The 20,554-nt window shown below is 32.9% G+C and overlaps 1 protein-coding gene across 2 annotated transcripts; it reads right to left on the minus strand.

The window, feature by feature from the left end:
* Positions 1-819: 819 nt before the first annotated feature.
* On the minus strand, positions 820-18,702 carry MATR3 (matrin 3). Of its 2 annotated transcripts, none has more exons than XM_044664558.1 (14): positions 17,685-18,702; positions 13,093-13,154; positions 12,428-12,469; positions 11,980-12,092; positions 11,680-11,732; positions 10,415-10,540; positions 9,358-9,483; positions 7,130-7,300; positions 6,180-6,311; positions 5,714-5,757; positions 5,247-5,625; positions 4,130-4,355; positions 3,587-3,708; positions 820-1,927 (listed from the first exon to the last, which is right to left on the minus strand). In XM_044664558.1, exons 1-14 carry the CDS (start codon positions 18,591-18,593, stop codon positions 1,877-1,879), a joined length of 2,556 nt encoding a protein of 851 aa, XP_044520493.1. In that variant the 5' UTR covers positions 18,594-18,702; the 3' UTR covers positions 820-1,876. The 2 variants fall into 2 exon arrangements, with proteins under 2 accessions (XP_044520493.1, XP_044520492.1); XM_044664557.1 differs by having other exon boundaries at positions 4,130-4,499; positions 17,685-18,701.
* Between the last annotated feature and the right edge of the window lie 1,852 nt (positions 18,703-20,554).

Genomic DNA, 20,554 nt, shown 5'->3' on the forward strand with positions numbered 1-20,554 from the left:
CTGATTTTAGTCTAAGTATCTCGTATCTCTCTTCTTAGAGAATGTACGCAGTTGAAGAAATCAATAGATTCAGTAAATACAAGTAAATAGCAAATTTTCTGAAGTCAGGAACAGTTGATTATTGCATACTCTAGTGCCCTCTACTGTATGAAATCAGAGAAAATATTATCATTTACCTTTCTTTTACTCTATCCACTACCAATACAAACTCAAAATTGCTACCAAAAGAACTAAAATAAAATCTTTCTTAAGATTAAAAGTTCTTCTAGCCCTATATAGCATAATCCTGTGGGTCTATGGTAAACCCTGAAAACCTCTCATTTGAACTGAAATCTAAAGGTCAAGTGGCAAAACAAAGGTGGGATTGTTTTATAAGCAAAAGTTTCTTCAATAACCCCAACACTGCTATCTCTATTAGGAACATTAATGGTTTATTGGCAAAATTTCCCCCAAATGACTCCTCTACGGTTTAACCATATAATAATGAACACTTATTTAGGGCTCATTATGTTTTAGCTAGTAAATAATGAAATTTATAACTCTACTACTGAAGCACGATCTATCCAAATACTAGCTTTTCATTATGTTCTTCATCATTAGATTTTTAGCTCAAAAAGTAATTTTAACATCAGAAAAACTCATAGACCCAGCTATGTAACTGGGACTATCAATTCAACACCTAAGAAATGAAAATTTTAGTAATAGCCACACCCAGTTTTAAGAGTAGTAATTCAACTAAAAGCATGCAGGAGGAAAAGTCTATGAATAAGTCACAACTGACGTATACTGGTTAATATTCCAAACATGTATAACCAATTATTGTTGCCTAGGTTTATTTATTGGTAATCACTTCAGTAACTTGAATCCACAGATATAAGCAGTATATAATCAGAAAATTACAAGTAAACACAGATTATACATGCAAATTTCTGTTCACAAAGGTCACAAGTGCAGGTACATTAGAAGCGTGCTTCTAGGATTATGACCAAACTGTTTTAAAATGCAGATATGTAAAATTACACTTAAAGAATATGAAGAGATGATTTACACACTTCAAAAAAAATCAAATTTTGCTTATACCAGAGATGTATAACAGCTACAGGATTCAAGTAACAAGCAATAAGAGCTCAAGAAATTAATACTGGTCAAAGAGAACGGGATTTTTTTTGTTTTTGTTTTTTTGTTGTTTTTACATTTCACTGAAAATACATTGACTACATGAATAAAGAAAAAATCTATTAGGAACTTAGAAAAAAATTACAAAATTCAAAGCCAATTTACTCAATAGTTTTCTAGCATCTAAGTAACAGCAATGACATTAAAAGAAGCTGCACCTGCATTTTTAATTTGCCAACTTTACACTTAAGGACGTTTCCAGAAATGAAATACAACTAAATAGCTTCACACTCCAAATGAAAAATCTGCTAGGCTCAGATTAGAAAATGGAATGTTTCAGATAAAATTAACAAAAATACAATGAAAGTTTTTTGTTCTTTATTGAATGGAATCAAAATCTGTTGACAATTCTTTGAAGCTGGAAACTAATAAAATTTCATTTCTTTGAAGGTTACTTTTCTTCACACACATCCATTTTTTCCATAACGGTGCAAGAAGTTATCTTAATTGGCTTAAAAAGCCAATCTCTACAAAGCACTTCTGTCTGTTGTCATTCTCATAAAACAAAAGTTATTCCGCATTAACTTAACTGTATATGCATTTTTACTGTAACATTTAACACATGAACAGACTATTTTTCACTAAAACAAAAGAGTACAATATTTCCTTCTACTAACTATCTGTACTGCATTTTAAAAAAGGTTAACGTTAAAAACAAAGAACCACTTTTCCTTGGAAACCCTTAAGCGTCTTGCACATCTTAAGCTTCTTTCTTTTGCCTGCGATCTTCTGCCATTTTATTCAGAAATTTCTGGTGGGGGAAAAAAAATGATACTAATTTAGGGATATAAAGTTTTCTCTAAGTTAGCAAGACTAAAAAAACAATTGTAAATATTTTAACTAATTTTTTGGATATTAAAATATCATTTCAGACATCTCTGTAATAGACTAATGTAACCATTGCAAATACTGGGTAAATGGACCAGGTAAGTATTGTGATAAGTAGAAAGTATGAATTTAGTACATTTTGGCTCACCAGGACCCCCAATTTATAGGATTAAAGAACAAGGCACTAAAAATAATGAAAGCAAATTAGCAGTGCCTTAAAGTATAAAAATTATTTTAAAAATTCTAGACCAATAACTTATTCACTAGACTAAGCTATAAACTAAAATAGTTGATTACGTCACAGAATACTTTGTCCATACATACTACATCCTGAATACTGTCACGTTTAACAATGCATAGTGAAATAAAACTATGACTATACATAAAATGTATAAATAAGTGTGCCCACTATTGCAAAAAAACTCAACATACAAAAGTGGTTCAAAAATAATATACCAGGGGGCAACTGGGTGGCTCAGCCAGGTCCATTGATGGGACCTTCAAATCTGGCCTCAAAGACATTTCCTAGCTGTGTGACTCTGGGCAAATCACTTAACCCCCACTGCCTAGCCCTTACTGCTCTTCTGCCTTAGAGCCAATAGACAGTATTGATTCTAAGACAGAAGGTAAGGGTTTAAATACTACTATCAATAACAACAATAATATGCCAAACCCATTAAGTCTACCTTATTCAATAAAACCTAAGTGTGGACTTATATCTGATTTGTTTCAGCATGCATTTACAAATTGATGAAATCTCCTTTGAGGATTGCTGTCTATTTTAGCTCAATACTTAAAATCAATTCTTCTCAATAAGCTGCCATTCCCCATTACAAGGTGGTCCAGAATAATAAGTAGTTAATGAAATTCCAATAAACTGGAACATGGATGAAACATAGGTCCATTTCTAAAATTCCATATTTACTTCAGGCAGAAAATGTCGACTCCAACTTTAACCTACCAAAATGCTATTATTCAAAAAATATCAACACAATAAAAATTTTGGTAAAGCTGTATGAAATTGTATCCATTTTATTGACATTTTAATTTCCAGTGAAATTAACCAGCATTTAAAATTTATATACTAGGTTTTCTTACTAACAGCTCAAATTTTAAAAGAATCTTCTATTTGCCTACTTTGATTTCAAATAATTGTTTCCTTGGTTTTATTAAAGGGGAACATTCTTACACTCTTAGGTTTGCTTTCATTTGCTTTCCTAGAATGACAATTCTAACTTTTTTCAAGCTTTTGAAGAAATCTGACAGCTATGGTATTAGAAGAACTCAACATCGTTAACTATTCAAATTGCCATATAACATTAAATGCTGGATTGGTCTCTCAATGTTCGTTGCCAACACTGTAAAAAACGTCATTTCATTCATTTTGGGTCTGAATTGTGTACCAAAAACTACCTTTAGCTTTGGAAATGAATAAAAACAATTTTTTAATGTACATGTTTTAGAGCTAAGGTCTTTATTTGAGACTTAGAAGTAATTTCCATATGCTAAATATCACTCAATAATACTATAATAATTAGTATTTCAGTTGGCTAGTTCCCCATCCCAATTTTCCTTGTTTTACCTTTAATTTCTGATAATGAGGCAAGCTGCTGCAGTGAGTATTTTTTGCAACTTCCTCATTAGTGTAGAAGAGAGAACAAAGTTTACAGTAAAATCCTGTCTTAGGTATCACATAGTCTATGCCTAGGGGGAAAAAACACAAAGAATCTTAACCACAGGCAATTTTCATTATTTAGCATTACCTATATAATCAAAATTACACCGAGTAATGTACTCCTTGAGAATTGATATCTTTTAAGTAAGCTGTAAAGCAACGTTAAAGAAAATTTATCAAAAAAAAAAAAAAGACATGGCACAAAGTCCCATAGAACTTCAAGTCTCAAGTAAAAGACTTAATGCCAAGAGAGCAGCACAATCCAGAACAAGTTTTGAGACATCCTGAGAAAAGTAGGTAAGTTTATAATGACAAAGAGTAGGTGTGTACACAACAGATCAGAACAAGGAAAAATATTAAAAACAAAAATAAACTCTTCTAAAATAATCTCTATCATTTAAAATTACTTTTACTGGGCTAATATATACTCAAGAAAAATTCAGTTCTCACCAACAGGAACATTGGGTTGATATGGTCCAATTCTATACTCATCTGGGATATCCTCCCTTTTAATTTCGTTTTCACCATCTGTATTTTCACTTGTCTCTTGGTTCGGATCCATTCCCTCAACGTTCTCGGCAGAATCGGCACCTCCAGGCTCTGTACTGTCTTCGTTTTTAATTCCATTTTCCAACGATCCATCATTCTCCTGATCAAGTTCCTCCATCTTGTCCACCTTAATTTCAACCAAACTATCGTCATTTTTGTCACCAGATTTAATTGCCAATCCCGATTTACGAAGTTTCTGAAGTTCCGAATCTTCCTCATCACCAACCTCATCTAGAGTGACAAAACCTTCCATACTCCCTGGAAAGCGACGCTGTTAAGAGAGACAAAGTTTACTCTGCAACAGTTAGTTATCCTGCAGCATCCCTTCCATTTGCTTTTATTTAAAAAGGAAGGGTAAAGCGTCTTTTTCTTTCCTTCCTTGTCCTCTGGAAAAAAGATGGACAATTTTGCTTTTTCCACTCAAAACACTAAGCTAAAAGCTTAATTTAAATGGTATGTTACAAGCAAATAGATAAGCTGTAACATATAAAATGCTACTTTTGTGGGCCAATGACTTTCTAAGGCTATAAGAGTAAAATTTTGTTTGACTTATTAGTTCCTTTGTCCCAAAGTTGTGTATTTTCTCATCAAACCTATTTAGTTATAAAAAAATATATATACATATATATTATATATATATATATATGTATAATACATATATATCAGTGTGCAATAACTTTAACACACCACAAGAGGAAAAACTGAATCTGGATTATGATATGAATTACCAAATAGTTAAGTGCTCCATTTAAATGACTTCTTAACACTAGCCTTAAATGTAAGCTAAAATATTCACCTGGAATAAACACCAAGCTGAAACAGAACCCTTTTATCAATGAATGTTATAAATCACTACCACTGATTTTAAGAATGCCACTCAATAACACAAAGGAAGCAGAATAACGTTATCTTTTGAATAAATGTATTTAATGAAATTTCTGGAATTTAAAAGATAGTAGGCAACCCAATTATCTACATTTCCACCTTAAAACTAAGAAATTTTCTCTAATGTTTTTACCTTTTTGAGTTTTTTCTTTGCTGCCGCTGAAGAACCAAGACTCATTTCCATTTTTTTCAAAGCTTTTTCTGATGGTTCCTTTTTTATATCAGCAGCCACATCACCTAAATTAGCAAGGTCAGTCTCATCTCCCACTGAGCTGCCACTTTCTAGCAGTGCTGCTGCTTCTTCTTCATCAACAAGTAGCTCATCTTCAGATTCAAGAAGCAAACCAGGTTCTTGCTCTGCCTGTTCATCTTTTATGTCTTTATCAGCATCTTCACTTTGCTTCTCTTCTTGTTCTTTTCCTTCAGCTCCACTATCACTCTTCTGGCTGCCATCAGTCTTCGACTTTTTATCACTTGGAGAGTCTTTGCCATCTGGAGAGTAAGATCTCTTTCTACAATGAAAAATATTCTTCCAATTACTTTCTGGTCAAATGTTTCCAATACACTGAATAATCTAAACACTGTTTTAAGCAAACTTACCGAGATTTATCTTTCTTTAACAGATCAATTCCTCTGTTGGGAATCTACATGAAAAAAGTTAATACAATTAAGATCCTATAGAGTTAATGCACTAACAATTAATTTATGACCAGAGATTAGTAATCTCTTTAATAGGTGAAATTAAGGTGTTTGATTAACCCCTACAGATTCAAAATTCATGCTATTTTATTTAGTTTTACTATCCTTAGTACTATCTATGCTACTTTATTTCTGCTAACAACTTGGATCTTCTTTGATAAGGTGACAATTCAAATAAATCTACGTTGACATAATCTCAGTAGCCAATTTTCATTTCAAGGTAAGAAGAGTGGAAAAAATAGGGAAGAAGGAAACATGAAAGTCCACAAACACTACTTCATAGGGGCCACTTAGTCTAATTTTTATATCAATAAGCTTATTTTTTTAGTTATAAACAGGAAGGAAAAAAATCAGCCAAAAAACATACCCGAAGTACCAGCTTTTTGTATTTCTCAGATAAGTCAACCTTCACATATCGGCCCTGGAACCAAAGTGCCTTTTTAGCACAGTGCTCAACCATAGCCATAGCATCCTCTCGGGTCTCCATTTCTATGAAAGCCTAAGGATATTTTGAAGAGGAATTAGAATTAAAGCTTAGCATAATAATTCCACAAAAGACCTTTTATTTTAAATCTGTAATCACTTAAAGTTTATATTCACCCCCCAACAAACAGAACTAAAGTGAAGTTTATAATTGTTTCTCCAAGTCTGAAATATTTTCAACAAAAAATTAAAATTTCAATACTCCACAATATCTGCCCCAAAATGGATGTATCAATCTCGTAATGAGACAACTGTTTCAAAAAGTAAAACAATTTCCTCTTTAAATGTTTAACAATTTATTTTAAATGACAGCCTAGGAGGCAAGAAAGAGTTCCTAGTCCCCAGTTTCAAATTCACCATTACTTAAGTCCTTTAAACTTTGAACTACATGTAGTAGGGTTTCCCTCAATAAAATGGGAATGAAAATTAATCCCAGAGTAAGATAAAAAGAGGCATATGAAAAAATAACTTTTATATGCAAATACAAAATAGGTTTTAAATATATTTTAATACATTTTTGTATTAAATATGAAAATATAAATAATACATAAAATATTTTTAAAATATTTTAAAACATACATGGCATTTTCTACTAACATTTCTATAGTGCTTCAGGGAATTCCCTTCAGTAGAATATTAAAATATACTATGCAAATACTATTCCCAATAAAGAAACTTAAGGTTCAGGAGAGTTGCCCAGGGAAAACCACATAGAAGGAGCAGATATTCAAAATCAGATTTCTTCTGACAACCACCTCAGATTTTTTTCCTATCATACTTGATTAAAAATTATTCTAAGAGTTCAATAATTATAAAAATCAATAAGGATAGTACCTGGCTTTTCATCCTCATCAATATGTAGTTCTTTATCTTTCCATAGGGCTCAGCAAGTTTGATAACGGCACTGTCAGAATAGCCAGAATGGGGCAAGTTGCTGAGATGGATCACCCGCCCAAGCTCAGGCTTTTGCTCAAACTTCTGATCAGGTTTTCCACCTTCGGGTTTCTTTAATTTAAAAAAAAAAAAATCATCTATGTTGACCATGAAGTTGTTTTCTGCAAAGTCAACCAGCATTTTATTAAGTAATTTTTATTTTAACCACTATGATACATTGCTGAGTTACAAAAACAATACAGTCCCACCAGGGAAGACAACATACACATATAAAGTTATTTAAAATATGAATAAATTGGGTGGGTCAGTTAAGGCAATAGGAAAATTTAGGAAAGGACTCAGGGATGACCCTCGAAATGCTATTTTGAAAAAAGCTAGGGATTCTAAGAGTCATAAGGGGGACATGCATTCCAGAGATGCCGTACAATTTATGAAGGAAAGATTTTTAAGCAAAGAAAAGCAAGTAAGCCAGTATAGCTAGAATGTAATATTTGTTTCCTTTTCTTCACATACTATAATGCACTAATAAGCACTTTACAATTACTATCCTCGTTTTATATTTTTGGAGACTGGGAAGCAAAAATTAAGAAACTTGCCTCAAGTTACACAGCTAGACACTATTAAAGGTCAGATTTGATTTCAATTCTCCCAGAATCCAGGCCCAGGGCCAATATATATATAATGCTTCAAAAGAAATTTTTTTTCCTAAGGACTTTAAATTCCAAACATAGGCATTTCAATTTGAATAGAGAGCCAGTGGAAAATACATGTTTTTGCTTTAAAAAATACCACTCTAGGAGCAGCTAGATAGCAAAATGAATATAGTGTCAAGCCTAGGGTTGGGAAGACCTGGGTTCCAATCCGTCTTCAGGGATGGTCCTAGCTGTGTGACCCTGGGAAAGTCACTTATCCTACATTGCCTGCTTGTTCTTGTTCTTCTGTCTTAGAACTGATACTAAGACAAAGGGTTAAAAAAAATACCAAACTGAATAAATTGAATGGAGAGATTCTAGGTTGTGAGAGCAATTAGGAATATATGGCAGTAAGAATTCCAAGAATGAGAGGTGATAAAGGCTTGAACTAGTACAATAGGTATATGATGGGAGAATTGGAGATGGATGGTAGAGATTTTGGAGCTAATAAGAGACTAGAGCTGGCAAATAACTATGTGGGAGAAGGGAGTAAGGAGTTGAGGATAACCTCAAAATTACAAACCTGAGTGACTAGAAAGAAAAGGAAGGTCGGAATTTTTTTTTTTTGGGGGGGGGGGAGAAAAGGTATATAGCAAAGATAATGAACTGTTTTGGATATAGTGAGTTTGAAGTGCCTTTGGAAGATACAGTTCAAAAAAACCCCCAACAGACAAGTATTCAAATGTCACTGAAAAATTAATAGGAGGGAGGCACGTACACACATATACATACACACCAGCTGTAGAGCTAATACAGAGTAATGAAAATAGGGGAGGGGAATAGGGAGTTCATGGAATAATTTAAAAGCACATAAGAGTCCTAAAACAAAAGCCACATTTAGTGGATTGTAATGCTGATGACTGAAGGAAGAAATTTTTCAAGTAGGAGAACCAGAAGAGTACAGTATAATTAGAGAGAAATATTCAGGAGGAAAGGGTGGTCAGTTTCAAGGATTAAATTCATTAGTCAAGAATGATTAGGTTTATAATTATGTCCTACAGATATGAGAACCAATTTGATTGGCAACCCTGGAGAGAACATTTTTGGCTGTTCAGAAGAAAGACTGTAAATAATTGAAAAAGGAGAGAAAGTTAAGGCAACAAATGTAAAAAGCATTGCCTGTGAAAGGGAAAGAGAATGTTATCAAACTTGTGAGGATGGTAATAACGAGTGAAGGGTTTTTAAGGATAGAGGATGGGAAGAGATTGTATATTGTATATCCAAGAAAGAGAAGACGAGGGTGGCATTTTAAAAGAGAAAAGAGAGAGGATAGGATCAAGTACACAAGTATATAGTGCTGGTGAAAAAGATCAATTTTTCCAAAGACTAAAGTAAAATAAGAGAATGGGTAGGGGGTAAGGTTCATGTTTAGAGACATAAAGGGAAGAAATAAGGTTTTGAATATTTTCTCACTAAATATTCATGAGATTTTTAACAAAGTTACAGATATCATATCTCTGGAGAGAAAAAACATACCTTTATTCTTTTATACTTCTGGGATAAGTGAACTCTTACTGGTTTGCCAAATACTAATGCTGGTGTAGTTGTATAATAGTCCACTGCAGCCTGAGCATCTTCTGTGGTGGACATTTCAATGAATGCCTGAAATTAACGGAAGAAATCATTTCTAAATATTCCAGGTGCACTACTCTTTAAAAAGAAATTATCTTCCAATATTGTTCAAAGGTGATCATTTAAACACATCTTAAATCAGAACAGTATAGCAACATATTTGTAGACAATAGTAATAATTCTAAGGAAGCTAAATTTCAATTATAGAATTAACATAGTTCATATTTGTACAGTACCTAGCTCGAAATGTTCCCATGAAGATAGTACAAATAATATTCTCATTTTAGAAAGAAACTGAGGCCCAGAGATTAAATTATTTGCCCAATATTAACAACTGGCAAGTATTGGAGTCAGGACTCAGGAACCAGTTGCATACTTCTAAACACAAGTGTTCTTTATAATAATATACTTCTTCTCAAAGAAGATTCAAATGAAAAGGGAAAAAAAAACCTATCACTACTGAAAGAGAAGTTAGGGTTCCCTGACATTCTTTTTGGTATTCAAGATTAAACTTGTTTTTCAGAACCCTAGTCTTACTGTGGTAAAATTATTTCTAAAAATACTAATAATGCAATATTAAATGAACAATTTCCCCATTAGTAGCATATATAGAAAGTACTTTCCTAACAACCACCCTACAATAAATACAAGCCATATAAATATCTTTTTTCCCCATTTTATGACAGGGAAATATAAGGCATGAAGTAAAAATGTGACTTGTCCATGCTCACAAAGCTACAATGAGCCAGACTCAAACCAATTTCTTCTGATTCTAAATCTAGAGTTCTTTCTGGTTTCGATAAGTATCTATCTAGAGTACTTATGCCAGGGACATCATCCTTAACCTAATGAAAGGGAATGAATGCACTTTGTAATACAAAAAGGCTAAGAAGTTTTTTTTAAAAGGACTATTAGTTACACTATTTTATTCCAAAGGATTTAAAAACGGTTTAAACCTCACCTCATTGATTTTATTTAAGATCAGATGATTTGAAATTACTCCAAATGGTTCAACCAGCTGCAAAAGTTGGTATCTCAAGTTTTTCCCCCGTTGAAAATCCATAATGTGAACAACCCTGCTGGTTTCCTATTAATAGAAAAGAAAGGATGCAGGGGCCTCAACTTAAACAAGAAGTACATGGCACAATACTAGAATAAAATAATTCAAACTGACCCACATGCAGTGTTTTAGTGAACTTAAAACTCACATGATACAATTCTATAACATTTCTAGAGTTTTCTTGGGAATACAAAGGGCAGTGCATCCCTCCGTCCCCATTACCTACCACTTGACCCCCATGTTATAGCTATTTGTTCTCACACAATCAGTGAGACTCCTTACACCACCTACTTCAAATCTCTGCATCTGTCCATTCTCTTTCGCTTTCTCACCCCCTTTCCCTATCTATTGTCACTTCTCTTTAACTTTTATGCCATTTGTCTCATGCCTGTTTCGATAGCCTGTGAGAACATATTTATTTAGTCAAAGAACCAAGCCATCATTATTCTCCCTTTAATTTTCAGGTATTTTAACAATCCCTAAGTTTTGTTTCTAGGAGTGGAGGACAACATTTACTAGCTAGAAAATAGATTTTATAATGCTAGAAATTAAAACATTGTAGGCAATAGTTATTACTTTTTATTTTAGCTTTCCTACTATTACCAACTAAGGACAAAATTGGGGGCTGCTACTATATAGAAACAATGCCTCAATGAATAGGGAAACCACAATGGTTTGATCCTAGAAATCTGATAAAAATATGAAATCTCTCTAGTCTGTGAAATAGTGTTTCTTGATTTATATTTGCTAGTATATAGATCAAAGATGTTCCTTTAAAATACATTTATTTTGAAAGGAAAAAGCACATACAGATGAAAACCCGGACTTTATACAATTAAGTCTGTACAAGTCAGATTGCAGATGGAAGAATGAGGAGTAACGGATTATTGCCTACATATTTCTAGAAAGCTAAATAGTGTATTTCCCAGCAAAATAATGATTTTGGAGGATTAACTTTATTATCTTTAATTGGCAACATTATGCTTTAAAAATTTTTTTTGCTTTTCTGCCTCTTTCAGCTTTGAAGTAGTTTTCCACATGATTAACCAGGACTTAAATGCATATGGAAGAACTAATTACTTAGGAGACCAAGTAATTGATATAAACATTTTAAATAATCAGGTCCGTGTTGTCATAGTGTACATAATCTAAGATTTAATACTGACCATTCTGCCTTTTTGCATGTGTCTTGGTCCTTGCATATTTCCATTTCCGGCACCTGTTCATGAGTAAGAGGGGAAAAATGATTTTTAATGTTATAAATATACATTCACATACAATATAACTGATGTTTGTGCCTTGACTGAAAGGGAAAGATTATCCAGAACTAATCTTTTAAATTATTAGTCAATTTTTATTTGATCACTGTATTAGCCACATAAAGGGCTTTTAAATTAACCTCTCATCTAGTTGATATTTTATTATTTCACTTACTGTTTCTTTCAGCAAATGATTTGAAAACATACCCATATTTCCTCTTGGTCCAACAGGTGGTCCTCCAAGATGGAATGAAGGAGGAGGGGGCCCCAAAATTCCTGGTGCTGGGTTTGTAGATTGCTGCAACATGAATGGATCACCCCTAGAAATGTGAATACATCAAATATTAAACATTCCAAAATATCCTGGAGTGATTTAATAATTATCAGAGATGCTATATCTATATGGCCAGTCAAAAAGAGGAAAATCTAAACTATACTAACTTGGAATAGTATAGTAATAAATCAATAAATAATCTAAAACAAAAAAATAAATCAATAAATAATCTGAAACAAAAAAAGAACCTGTATTTATATTTTTTAGTATATGTCTAGTACACTTTTCACTGATTTATGAAATATAAAAGCTCTATAGACCCAAACTACTTATAATTTTATAAATAATGTTGAAAACTTAAAAATATTAATTTACACTTACATTCCATGTCCAGAATCATTGTCAGGATTCCATTCTGGATAGCTTAAAAAAGAACAAAAAATTACCTTCAAAGTAAAAACACTGTTTCTGCTTTTACTTCAGATTAGTGGAAATTTATATATTGTGGTTACAGGATAGCTATAAAATTTCTTCCTTGGATAAGAGGCACTAAAAAGAATTTCAAACTTACCAAAATGAGTTAAAGGAAAACTACCTGAGAATTCTGATTTAGGGAAAACTTAAGGTAATTAACATTTTCCCTACAGTATGATCCATCAGGAAAGTGAAAAACATAGGAGGACCTTGAAAGTCTTTCCCATATTCTTCACTATTAAGATTTTCTTGATAATCAGGAGGCATGAAATCTATTCCACATATTAAAAAGGATTCTCTTAGAAGCAGCCTTTTTAATAAAAGTTCTCTTAGGAATAAAATGGTTTAATAATAAGTTTTGTAGAAATTCAAAATACAACTTAATACAAATCAACCAATTAATAACCTAAATTGAGTCTTGTCTCATCTGTAGTTATCTATTCAGAGCAACACCACACACAATTTTGTATAGCAATAATAAAATGCACTTTAGATAAATGCCAAAACTCTGATTTAAACTGCTGTTCTTGTGCCATAAATAAGGATGCTTAAGAGATATTTCAAACTCCTACATTTCAAGAAGAAGTTGGCAGCGTCGACTGTGTGTTGCTCCATTGATGTGTTGATTCCACTCCTGCAGCAAAGTAAATTTGTAAAATTAAAATAAAAAATTTGTAAAATAAGTTAAAATATTTTCAAGTGAACCAAATTTTGGAGCACTAACACCATATATTAATGGCCATAAAATAAAACCCACTATCTTTTGGAATCTGACCTATAAACGCATGAACTTGACAACTCTCCTCTGAAGTTCTTCCTAGGGCTTGATCCTGCCCTCACATATCTTATGCATATTCATGGGGAAAAATTGTAGCTTGGTCAACAGAACAGGTGGCCTCTGGAAAAATAGCTCTTTCTCATAGTTAAATGTGCACAATAACAGAAGATGATGTTCTATATTTTATAATCTAAAAGAGTTTAATTTCAGGCTGAAAAAAATCCCCTTAAATTTTGAAAATATTGTATATAAGGGAATATGATGGGAGGGAATTTTTAGAAAATCTGTTAAAGACAGCTTTTTTTTGTGGTAAGCTAAGGGGGGGGAGTATTCCTACCACCTTTTATATTCTACCTAATTTGTTAGTTCAACATAACTTTACCTTTTTTAACCCCCTTTCTCACAACTAGGGTCAAAATCAAAGCTTTATCTTCCAGTGAAATATTTATTAATGGACTGTCACTTGAAATTAAAAATTAGTTAAGACTATCCCTTTAATTACAAAACATGTTTTCCTCAAAACAAACAAACAAAAAAATCACAAATACAGCTACATGTTTTCACTCCAGTCCTATTTTTTCAGACATTTTCAAAACCTGAAAACTATTTCCATAAAAACAAAATTGGGAAGGGGGCAGTATGATAGAGAGGGGGAAATGCTAAGTTTTTAAATAAGGAACTATGAAAACTTGAACAAATCTTCACCTTTTGGGGCCTTGGTTTACTGATATATAATAGAGTTGGACCAAATAACCTCTCTAAGGTCCTTGGCAACTCTAAATCTATGATCTATAGCAAATGCTTCATTTACCTGAAAACTTCAATTGAGCAAGTTTTGTTTGTTAAAAGAGCTGAAAGATGGGGCTGGCCTACGAAATTCATGGCACAGTGAATTTTATTAAACTCTTCTAGGGATTGTAGTCACCAAAAGTAATCCAGTTGTGTACTTCAAAATTGTATCCTCTTTAGAAACAAAATCAACATTATATGAAGGAACTCTGGACACCACTCTGGTTATCATGAGCTGGTCTGACACCAGACCACTTTCGATGAAAAATATTGCCACTGGCCGAACAGGCACAAATCTTAATAGCGAATGTTTACATGTCTTATTTACTTATAGAATGACTATCTATAAATTAAAGCAGCGATAAGTAGAATTTAAGGGGAGAATTCACCAAACAGGAATTTTATTTACACAAACCTACAGTAGATGGGACGACAATACAGAATACCAAGATGTTTATAAGTCAACTTTCCCACACTATATTTAACATAGGGACCAACTTCCAGTAGAAGTAGCAACTTCTTTGCAGGTGAAAATATGATCATCCCTGACTTAGACAAATTTTAACCCCAAGAACACATCTTCCCCAACCATGACCTAACAAAATCTAGTCCTCAGTTTCTGGAAAATTTTTCAAACCATCCCAATACACTAATATATAAGGGTCAACCTATCTGAGGGATGTAAAGAATCTCTAACTGTGGGGTTTGGATTTAAATAATTTTTTTTCTGATTCTTCATGAAAAATCAGAATTAATCCTAAAGAAAGGTAAAGGTAATTTTGTATGTCAGATTAATGAAGTTTATATAAGGATATGGGTTAGTTGTGGTCTAGGCTAAAGTTTGAATGATCATCTATAATAAAGACAAATGGGAAGCCTTTTTTAAAGAATATAAGAAAATAAAGACAAAGAATGTAGTAAGATTGAAGTGGAAAAAGTTACCCAGAAAATATGAAAGAGGGATACGAAAATTGTATTGCCTTAGCTAACAAAAAAGAAATACTAGGTTGGTAAGAAAAGAAATATGAGATTCAATACTGAAATTCTGAATACCTTCCTCTTAAAGAAAATACTTTAAAAATCACTTTAAAACATTTCAAACTCTAGTGCCATCATAGTGACAAAAAAATTCTACTCAAAACTTTTCTAATTCTTTTAAAACTTTGATCCTGCCTATCATTTAATGCCACCACCAAGCTATGACAAATTTTCCAGAATATGCAGTGCATATAAAAGGGCAGGATTAAACCTTTTAAAGCATGATCCCCTACTGCTTCATCTATGATACTAAAAACGAAATGTCGACACAAAAGCAACAGTCATGTTAATACAAACTAGAAGCATAAGGGAATAAATGCTTTTAATAAAACATAAAAATTAGCAATAAACTTGGGAAAAATTATACGTCAACAATTTTTAAAAGAAAACTTTTGAATTTTTTTTTCAAATTCACACATTTTGACAAGATTACAAAAGCAGGCTGGACACATGGCTTGTGATTTTTAGCAATGACTGATAAAAGCTATATATCCCTTTGTTTACTACTTATTTTAAGAAATTCTTCCTCTTATAATTCTTAATTTAGATCCACTTAAGTAGGTAAGTACTAAACGGTGCTAATTATTTGGGTAAAATGCAATATGTAAAGCACACATTTCTTTAATCTGAGTTTCCTCACACATTCCTTTACTGCATTGTCCTGTTCTATGTACCAGCAGCAAATTTCAGTTTACTGCTCAACGGTGCAACACATGGTTAAAAGGAATCTTCCAAAACTCATGCAATTTTATATATTTATAGTTCTCTATCAATTGCCTTAATAACAGCATTAGCAAAAAATTAAGTAGGCCCTAAGAACACAGTGTAGTTGGCAATTTTCCTTGGGATTTAGAGATCTTTTATTGTGTTTCACCTTTAGAAATAAGCTTAATTTAAGAAACTTTTCATCCATTATATCAATTCACAGTAAAACTCAAGGTCTAGTTTAGATGGACCCTAAATTTAAGTTTCATACAAGCAATATTTAATAGTTGAGGGGAGAGTGGAGGCAAAGGGGGGATGGCACCTACTATGGAATAGGAAAATGCTGATTTAAGCATTTGGAATTAGTATTCTGAAGGGGAACCACATCTCAACAAAAATTTCAATACTGCTAACAAAGTAATTTGGCATTTTCAAATATACTAGGATTAGTGAAAACTTATGGGGGTATTTTACCTAGTTAGTATGTTTAAAGAACCTGCATGTCATCAAAATAAACACATTCACTAACTTTAAAGTTTAAATTTCCAAAGTGCTCTGTAAGTTCAAGTATTTCAGATCAAAATTGCAGTCTTTTTAGTGTACCACCCCTTATCTGGGTAAACCAAAATTCAGAAATTCAAACAGAAAGGGAGAATATGGGTGATGATAAGTAGCTTTTTAATAAGTTGTTTTTTTTAATAGAAGTAACTTAATTTGGGTAATTTTGATCACTTAAAAATTAATACTCCTTTTAAACGTTTTAATGGAATAGATGTGGGTAGGAAATGACACTTTTAGATGTTACTCTAAATTCAATTTCTTAACAACAGAATGTTCCCTGAAAGTTGAATGACCTTATAATCAGACCAGGAAAAATTGATGGTCAGGAATTATACATCAAGGTAGGAGTGCCCTTAAAATCCAATTGTATTATATTTTGAAAATAGCGAGAATGGATAAAATTGAAAAAGTTGAAAGAGAAAGGACAATGTGTTCAAAAAAAGGCATTTTGAGTAAGTTGCCATTTTGCCAGATGTGAATGATAATTAAGCAAACAGAGGAGAATTAGATTTTTTTTTGTTTAAAATGAATATAATAGAAATCTACACCTAAACCAGGTAAAGAATATGCTTACTAGGAACATAGAGCAGGATACTGCAGTAGCTGATTGAAATTTCCAAGTTTCTAAAGGGATAGATGCAACATGGGATAATAAAAAGTGAATTTTGAAGTGCTTAAGAAAAGTGTGGAAAAGGAGAAAAAAAATGATGACAAATTTCAGCCATAGTATGAGAGTTTGTGTTAAAGGAAATTAAAAAGTTAAGAATGAACTAATCTAAAATATGAAACATACTGAAGCAAACTCCAGGGCTCTACATTAACTCTTTCCCTTAGCCACAGATAAGGAAAAAAAGAGAACTGTGCAAGAACACATCTTTACTATGTAAATTCAGCAATCAAGACAGATGTGGAGAGCTGAAATCAAGCTTCCTGAATAGCACAGGACACAGACTGCAAAAAATATTCAAAACAACTCAACAAAGCAGATAAAAAAAACCTGCTTAATGTATGATTTAAGAGGAACATATAGATGCAAAATGCCAACAAGATATCCCAGTGGATGACAGCTCAGTGGCCAGAAGTAATCTAGGCAAACAGAATATATTAATGTAAAGCCCTGGTTTAAAATGCTCAATAACAATTATCTTCCAAATAAAGCAAGTGCTCTCAAAAGTATATAAAACTTTTAGATCAACTCAACGTAATCAGACTATCGAAAGAGTAAGATATAGGTAAAAACAGATAGGTACTACAATGTAAAGGAAATTAGAAGTATCTGTTGCATTAACTCACCTTATTAGAATGAACTGGCATATCACATATAGAGCACAGATGGGGATAACCCTTCGGTAAGAATCCATGGAAGTCTTCAATATTGCTACTTGGAGGAGCGCCTCTCTTTTTCTCAAAGAGAGATCTCTCTTGTAAAGGACCAGGACCACGACCCATTCTCTCATACTCACTGTCAAATTTATGATAGTTATGTGAGGGCTCACCATAAAAAGATTCATCCCTACACCTTTCTCCATCTCTTAATCTGTCATCTTCATAATCCATTCTGTCATAATAACCAGATTCTTGAGAACGACTTCCATGGTCATAATCAAGCACTGGGTTGAGACTAGGACCACGATCATCAAAACTATCTCTTCTAAAGTGCCTTTTTTCTTCCCAATCATCCCTAGGTACTCTGTATGGTGGCTCCCGTGTAGCAGATCTGCCATCTCTACCATAACTCAATGAAGGGCCTTCTTCAGTTCTCCTCCTTTTAAGTTGTAGAAGGATCTGGGGCAAATTTTCAGGAGTAATCTTGTCCTCTGGATAACGACTCAGTTCATCTAAGTCTCTAGCAGACAGACCAAAACTGGCCAAAATGTTACTGGCCTGGTCCGCATCTCCACGGTGTTGAGAAGACAAAGGGAGTGGACCTCTACTTCCAATGTTAAATATAGATTGCAAATTATGGGAAGAAGTACTAGCAGAAGACAGTGCACTATGAGATCCTTGTTGATTCAATGAAGAACTCATTCCAAGATTCATTAAACTAGCAAGGCGTGCAGTACCCTGGTTCATCCTTCCAAGAGATGCTGGCATACTTAAAGACTGGGTAGCAGCAGCAAGAAGGCCTATTCCTGCAGATAGGTCACGCCCATGACCTTGTGAGTCCCTACTGAGAGATGACTGCTGGAATGACTTGGACATTGTAGAACTATCTCTTGTCTACCTTATGGATCAAAAAAAAATTTTTAAAGACGGCCAAAAAGAAAGCTCACACTAGAAAGCTAGTTAACTTTGCTTCGAAAATGGTAACGCCAAGAAAAAAGGATCAATAAGGACTGTAGATTCTTCTTCAAGCTGAGAACCAGCAGACAACTCTGTAGAAAAATAAGCAATTTTAGTAATAAATCCCTTTAAGCAGATGCAGTTTTTTTTTAAAAAAACATGCATCATGTTGACTTTTTTTTTTAAAAAGAAAAAACATTTAAGATCTCAAACTTACAAGGCTTTCATTACATATCTTAAACAGATTCAAGATGTACCCAGAACCTATTTTTATGAAAAAAAAAGTCATCTGTCAAACTAATCTTTTAACTATTAAAAGTGAATTTTGTACTGAATTTAAATGAAGTGCTGGATCTCTGCATATTTCTAATTTTTGGTAAAATAATCTAAGATGGGTCTCTTCCTTTAGAAGAATAAATATGCACCCTATATGATGCTTAAGTTCCAGGAGAAAGACTACCAAAAAATAAAGTCAGAAAGTCAAAGATGAATCTGTTGTATACTGCTCTGAAAATGAAACCTCTAACACTACAGAAAAGGACCAGACCAAGTGAAACCAAAAGTAATTGAAGCTTGGGTAACAAGTATCTATTATAAGAGCTAAGACCAAATACAATAGGAGAGCTTAATGCAGCAAAATTTTTACAGAGGTGAAGACAGATGTGAACAAGAAAAACAAGTTATTTCCTATTTTAAAGATTTCTGCCCACACTTAAGTCATATTGCCTTTTATGCCTTCTTGCTGCCAATTCTACCTTAAGCTGTGCTTATTCATATAAAGTAAGGAGAAAAGGGAGATTCCAAAGAAAAAACCCAGTGCAGGAAGTATATAGGTGATCCAGGAAAGGGCACTTTTCCCAAGTTAGTATTTTTTAAAAGCTCATATGATGCTTAGGGATTACAGCACCTCTAGGAGCTTTCAAAACAGAGGAAATGAAAAGGAGATTTGAATACTCAGAAATCCCAAATTTTTTTCAAAAGAATACTTTTTTCCTGGAAAAACTAAATTATGAATACTATCTCTTCCCAAGAGTTCTTCTTCAAACATGGATGATGATGTTGTCTTTTCTTTCCCTAAACTGATGCCATCTTCCATCTCAGAAGTGATTTCAGTAATATAAGAATTTGTAAAGCACTTTGGTAGATTCACTTAAAACAGTTTCACAGTTCAAAGAAACACATCACAAATAACTTTAGCTAAATATCGATGGCTTTATACATCACAGTAATTTTTTATATATACACACATACAAAATTAAGCCTGAAGTTCCATGTCAGTCAAGAAATTTCTTCCTTACATGAGGCATTGCTCAAGTAGATACATGAACACTTTATCAACAATAAACCTATATATATATATATATATACACACCAAAAGTTTTATAAATTAAAAAACTTCATTACAGTTAAAAATCAAGCATAAACTGTTAACTATTTACTAATCTTCTATTATAGAACCTACTTTGGCTAACTTCAATGTTAGATCAAAGCTAGATATATATATATACTGTATGAATACAGTAGCAGAGGAAGAAAAATGGTATAGAAAGAAGAGATTTTAAGACTAGATTAAAAAAAAAAGATGTAGCAAAGGTAAAGAAGAGACACAGAAAGGCTATCAGAGGTGGCTTGAGTTACAGAGAATGTTCTCACATCAAAAGAGATGAATTTGAGAAAAAGACATTGAAGAAACCAATGCTAGATGAGATCCACTAGATATATGGATTAAGTTTTAAAACAAGAGACAATTGTTTAAAAGGAGGTGTCAGTAGACTTTGAGATGAAGGGGATAAGATAATTTCCTTAGTCTGTTGAAAGTAGGCAGATATTTGCTAATGACTTTTTTTTTAAATGCCAAAATAGTATTTGAACTAATTTGT

This window comes from Gracilinanus agilis, chromosome 2, assembly GCF_016433145.1.
Source record: "Gracilinanus agilis isolate LMUSP501 chromosome 2, AgileGrace, whole genome shotgun sequence".
Classification (NCBI taxonomy): domain Eukaryota; kingdom Metazoa; phylum Chordata; class Mammalia; order Didelphimorphia; family Didelphidae; genus Gracilinanus; species Gracilinanus agilis.